This window comes from Penaeus vannamei, chromosome 40, assembly GCF_042767895.1.
Source record: "Penaeus vannamei isolate JL-2024 chromosome 40, ASM4276789v1, whole genome shotgun sequence".
Lineage (NCBI taxonomy): Eukaryota > Metazoa > Arthropoda > Malacostraca > Decapoda > Penaeidae > Penaeus > Penaeus vannamei.
In genome coordinates this window covers 11,366,864-11,371,863 of record NC_091588.1, presented here as the reverse complement: position 1 = coordinate 11,371,863, position 5,000 = coordinate 11,366,864, and the positions used below count along the sequence as shown (strand labels likewise).

Sequence of the window (5,000 nt, the reverse complement as noted above, 5' to 3'; positions counted from 1 at the left end):
AGTGGAGTCAACGTGACTGCAGGGCCAGTCCACTTTGCTGTCAATACCGCCATAGTCCCTGAAACTCCTCTACCTAAATGGTCAACTCCAGTCAATCCTGTAATAAATGGAGCTAATATTGCCCAGGGTAAGCTCCCCATTACACCACTTACTACCATTCCAGAACCTAATGTGAACCTATTGACAAGGAGTAACCTACATCCTACAGCTACTCCTTTTGTAAACATCAACAGAGTACCTTGCTGCCATACCTCAGGCCATGATTTCACCAGCCATCCAACACCTTCAAGGCCATTGAATATGGATGAAGTGGCTCAGATGGTTTGTGCTATGAACCAGTCAGTTTTAACCCAACAAGAACAGGCTCGCATATCATTACTCCCTCCGGTTAAATTAGAACGTTTTGATGGAGATTTTTCGAAATTCACTCAGTTCTGTAGGACATTTGAATGGAATGTTGAGAGCAACACTAATGATCCAAGGCGAAGGCTCACACAGCTCTACAACCAGTTGGATGGCCCACCAAAGGACCTTATTGAAGGTTGCCTTCACCTACCACCTGATCATGGATATGACGAAGCGTGGAGGATGCTGAGGGAAGAATATGAAAACTCCAGTGAACTCTTCGAGTCCTTCATCTCAAAATTATTTGCATGGAAAGACATTGAAGTTGGAGATGCAGGTCTAAAGAAATACGGATCCTACCTATTTAATGTAGAGATGGCCTTAGGTGATAATATCTGCCGGATGGAGTTGCGTGAGACAATATCTAAAATTGTTGGTAAGCTGCCGAGATACTTGAGAACCAAGTAGGCCTCGAGATGTGTAGATCCTGACACTAAATCTGCAAGCTCATTCTCTGCACTTGTTAAATTTGTTAAAGATCAAGCCAGGGTAGCAGAGGAAATACGTTATATTGAAGCAGGAAGAGGTAAGCCAAGTCACACGACCAATAAACCCATCATCATTCGGAAGCCTGTAAATAGTCTAAATGTCCATGCTCTAGATATGAATGCAATGGATATGACCCCAAGTACCAGCGATAAATGACACTGTTGTAATGGCCAAGTACATAAGCTTTTTGCATGTTATAAGTTCGGCAGGAAAGATGTTGACGAACGATGGGATATTGTCACACACAACAAGCTATGTTTTCGCTGCTTAAAACCAGGCCATGGCCATCGTTTCTGTAATGACAAGAAACAGTGCGATCGATGTGGTGCCTACTATCACCACACACTGTTAGACCGGCCAATAGCAAAGAGTTTTGCACCATCCCGTAAGTACAAGAGATCTCCAACTGGGAGTGTTAAGGTGTTCAGCAATGAGAACATACCTGACTGTTACGAGAAATTAGGTACACCTAGTTCCTCAACTGGGGGTGGCATAGAAGCCAAGGGAAGTGTGACCCCAAATGTTAATTCTCCATTAACAGATGCTCTACCCTGTGCTAAAATTCTTGATTGTGAGCCTGATGGGAGGATTATGATGAAGATCCTGCCTGTCCGAGTGAATAACAGCGTCTCCACTTACGCCTTCATAGATGGTGGTGCTGCACCAACTCTGGCTGCTCGAAGCTTAATACAACGTTTGGGAATCCAAGGCCTACCAGTGAGGCAAGCAATGAAAACTGAAAATGGAATATTCATGTGCAACAAGCGTATACCACTTATGTTGAGCAGCACAGGCGGTGGAAATAACATTACCGTAAATGAAGTGTACATTATAGACAAACTCAGCATAACTACTGACAGCATGATGCCCGTGAACTGGACTAAAAAATGGCTTCATCTGAATGATGTGGATCTACAAAGATTGCCTGGCGACAATCAAGAGGTGGAAATTATAATTGGACTCAATAGCATTTTGAACCGTCACATACTCGACCAGATACATGGGACTGATGATGAACCCTCAGCCTATCTTACCAGATTTGGCAGGGTTGTCTTTGGACCAACTGGCCCCAGGAATCCTTTGCCTGCCCCGGTATATCATATTTCCCCAACACAAGATCTTTGTGAGTGCTTACGAGAGCACTTCAATGCTGACTTTTGGGAAAAGGAAGTTCATTCCCAACGTGAAGATTCGCTGGAAGATAAGTTATTCTCCGATAAGATCTCACAGTCCATCCATCAAGAATCGGGTAAATATGTAGTCAAACTTCCCCTCAGGGACAGTAGTCCACTTCCAAACAATCGTGAAATGGCTGTACGTAGAATGAAAAGCCTCAAAAGGAAGCTGGAATCTGACAAGACTTTCAAGGAGACATACATCACTCAAATGGAAAAGAATATAAGTAAACAGTATGCTGAAATAGTACCTCCATCAGGATTAGAACGAAATGATGGTAGAATATGGTACATGCCACATCATGCTGTGCGTCATCCCACTAAGCTGAAGGTACGTGTCGTCTATGACCTTAAAGCTAAATTCAATGGCACTTCCCTAAATGACCATCTTCTTCAAGGGCCAGACCTCACAAATCCTCTAATAGGGGTACTCATGCGGTTCAGGCATGGTCACTATGCAGTTACAGCGGACATCGAGGAGATGTTTTATCAGGTTAAGGTTCCCCTAGAGGATCGTGATGTGTTCTGTTTTTTATGGTGGCCAGATGGTGATATCAATAAACCTGTAAGTGATTACCGAATGAATGTTCATGTTTCTGGTGCTAGATCCTCTCCTAGCTGTGTAAATTATGCCTTAAGGAAGACTGCTGAGGACCATGGTGAGGTTTTTGATGAACAAGCTGTCACTGCCATAATACAAAGTTTTTATGCTGATAATCTCCTGCTGGCCCATGATGACAAAGAGAGACTGATAAAAATCATCAAAGATCTCATTGCTCTCTGTAATGCAGGTGGTTGGCGTCTGAACCAATGGACAGCCAATAACAAGGACGTGCTCAAGAAGATTCCTGAATCGGAGAGGGATGCATCGGTTGCTTCTCTAGACCTCAGTAAGGATGATCTCCCAGTTGAAAGGACCTTGGGTGTACACTGGTCGATGGCCGAAGATTGCTTCACATTCAAAATCTGCCTTGGTGACAAGCCACTAACACGCCGAGGAGTTTTATCTATCGTAGCATCTATATATGACCCACTTGGCATGGTGGCGCCCTTGACACTGCCAGCAAAAATGATTCTTCAAGACATGTGTCAGATGCAGTTAGGCTGGGATGAAAATATGGGTGATAAGGAAGCTGCCCGTTGGAGAAAATGGTTGGAACAGTTACCAAAATTGTCAAGATTTAAGCTGCCACGAAGCCTAGTGCCCATTTCCTTTGGTTCCATCATTTCTTATCAGCTCCATCATTTTGCAGATGCAAGTCAGTCTGGTTATGGCACAGCCTCCTACTTGAAGATGGTAAATGCCTCGGAAAGGGTATACTGCACTTTGGTTATGGCACGAGCAAGAGTTGCACCTCTGAAACCGACAACTATTCCAAGACTAGAACTGACGGCTGCCATCGTTGCAGCTCGAATGGACTGTAAATTGCGAAAGGAACTGGGGTTGAAATTGGAAGATTCAGTCTTTTGGACAGACAGCACTTCAGTGCTCAAGTACTTGTTCAATCAGAAGGCTCGTTACCACACCTTTGTCGCAAATCGAGTGAACCTAATCCGAGAACTGTCTTCAGCAAGTGCTTGGAGATATGTAGACACAAAGAGTAATCCTGCTGACCTTGCATCTAGAGGTCTTGATGTTGATACTTTTTTAACGTCTGAAATGTGGATTAGAGGACCAAGATTTCTTCATGAACCTGAATCCAGCTGGCCGCAAGTTCCAGAAGATGTTAAACATGGATCACTGGAAGATGATGTAGAAGTAAAGGTGTCTGTCATGGTATGTGAGACAGTGACAACAGTAATGTCATTCATTGAGGAGTTTGCCTCTCGTTTCTCGAACTGGCAGAAGTTTGTGCGTTGTCATGCATGGGTCAGACGATTCTTGAAGCGAAAGTATGTACCCAAGTTGCCTGACGTTGATTGCCTTAGTAGCAAAGAAATAACAGATGCAGAAACACACATATGGAAATTAGTTCAACAAGAGAACTACTCATCTGAAATTGTCTCTCTGTCACGAAAGCCAGATGGGAGAGTACAAGCCTCAAGCAAGATAGTGAGATTAAGACCTTTTCTACAAGATGGCTTGCTTAGAGTAGGTGGGCACCTAAGACACTCTGGGCGTGACTTCAATGTCACTCATCCAATTATCCTACCCAATAAGTCATCTTTCGTGAAGCTGATGGTGAGGTGGCATCACGAGAAGTTAGCTCACTGTGGTCAGAACTATCTTCTCTCTGAGTTAAGACAAAAATTTTGGGTTGTACATGCAAATGCTGTTGCACGTTCTGTGGTAAGGAGTTGCATGAAGTGCAGGGCCATCTGTGCACGACCAATGACTCAAGAAATGGCTGACCTTCCTGGAGATCGTATTATACCAGGCCAACCACCATTTACACACACAGGCACCGACTGTTTTGGACCCTTTCTCGTCAGGAAAGGCAGGTCAAACCTTAAGAGATATGGCATTGTCTTTACATGCCTAACATCACGTGCAGTCCATATTGAGGTCATGGACTCAATGGAAACGGATTCATTTATCAACGCTCTTCGACGATTTACAGCAAGACGAGGTCCAGTGAAGTCCATCAGATCCGACATTGGCATAAACCTGGTGGGTGCAGAGAAAGTTCTTCGCCAGGTGCTCCAGCTTCTTGATCAAACTGCCATCTGTGACACCATGTCAACTAGAGGCATCTCATGGTGCTTCAATCCACCACATGCTTCACATTTCGGTGGAGTCTGGGAACGTCAGATTCGCTCTATCAGGCATGTTTTGAGTGGTATTTGCTATCAACAGACACTAACTGATGATAGTCTTCACACTCTGTTCTGCGAAGTTGAAGCCATCATTAACGGCAGACCCTTGACCAGAGTTACGGACGATCCTGATTGCCTGCAACCACTGACTCCGAGCATGCTGCTGAACTTGAA

At 44.3% G+C, this 5,000-nt stretch overlaps 1 protein-coding gene across 1 annotated transcript in view; it reads left to right on the top strand.

Moving 5' to 3' along the window:
* The window catches only part of LOC138860238 (uncharacterized), a 5,715-nt gene that overhangs the window by 351 nt on the left and 364 nt on the right, over positions 1 to 5,000 (top strand). The window contains exons 1-3 of the mRNA XM_070117438.1: positions 1 to 781; positions 884 to 1,033; positions 1,172 to 5,000. The exon at positions 1 to 781 is cut by the window's left edge and continues 351 nt beyond it; the exon at positions 1,172 to 5,000 is cut by the window's right edge and continues 364 nt beyond it. Coding sequence (XP_069973539.1) covers positions 1 to 781; positions 884 to 1,033; positions 1,172 to 5,000 — 4,760 coding nt within the window. The remainder of the gene's footprint in view (positions 782 to 883; positions 1,034 to 1,171) is intronic.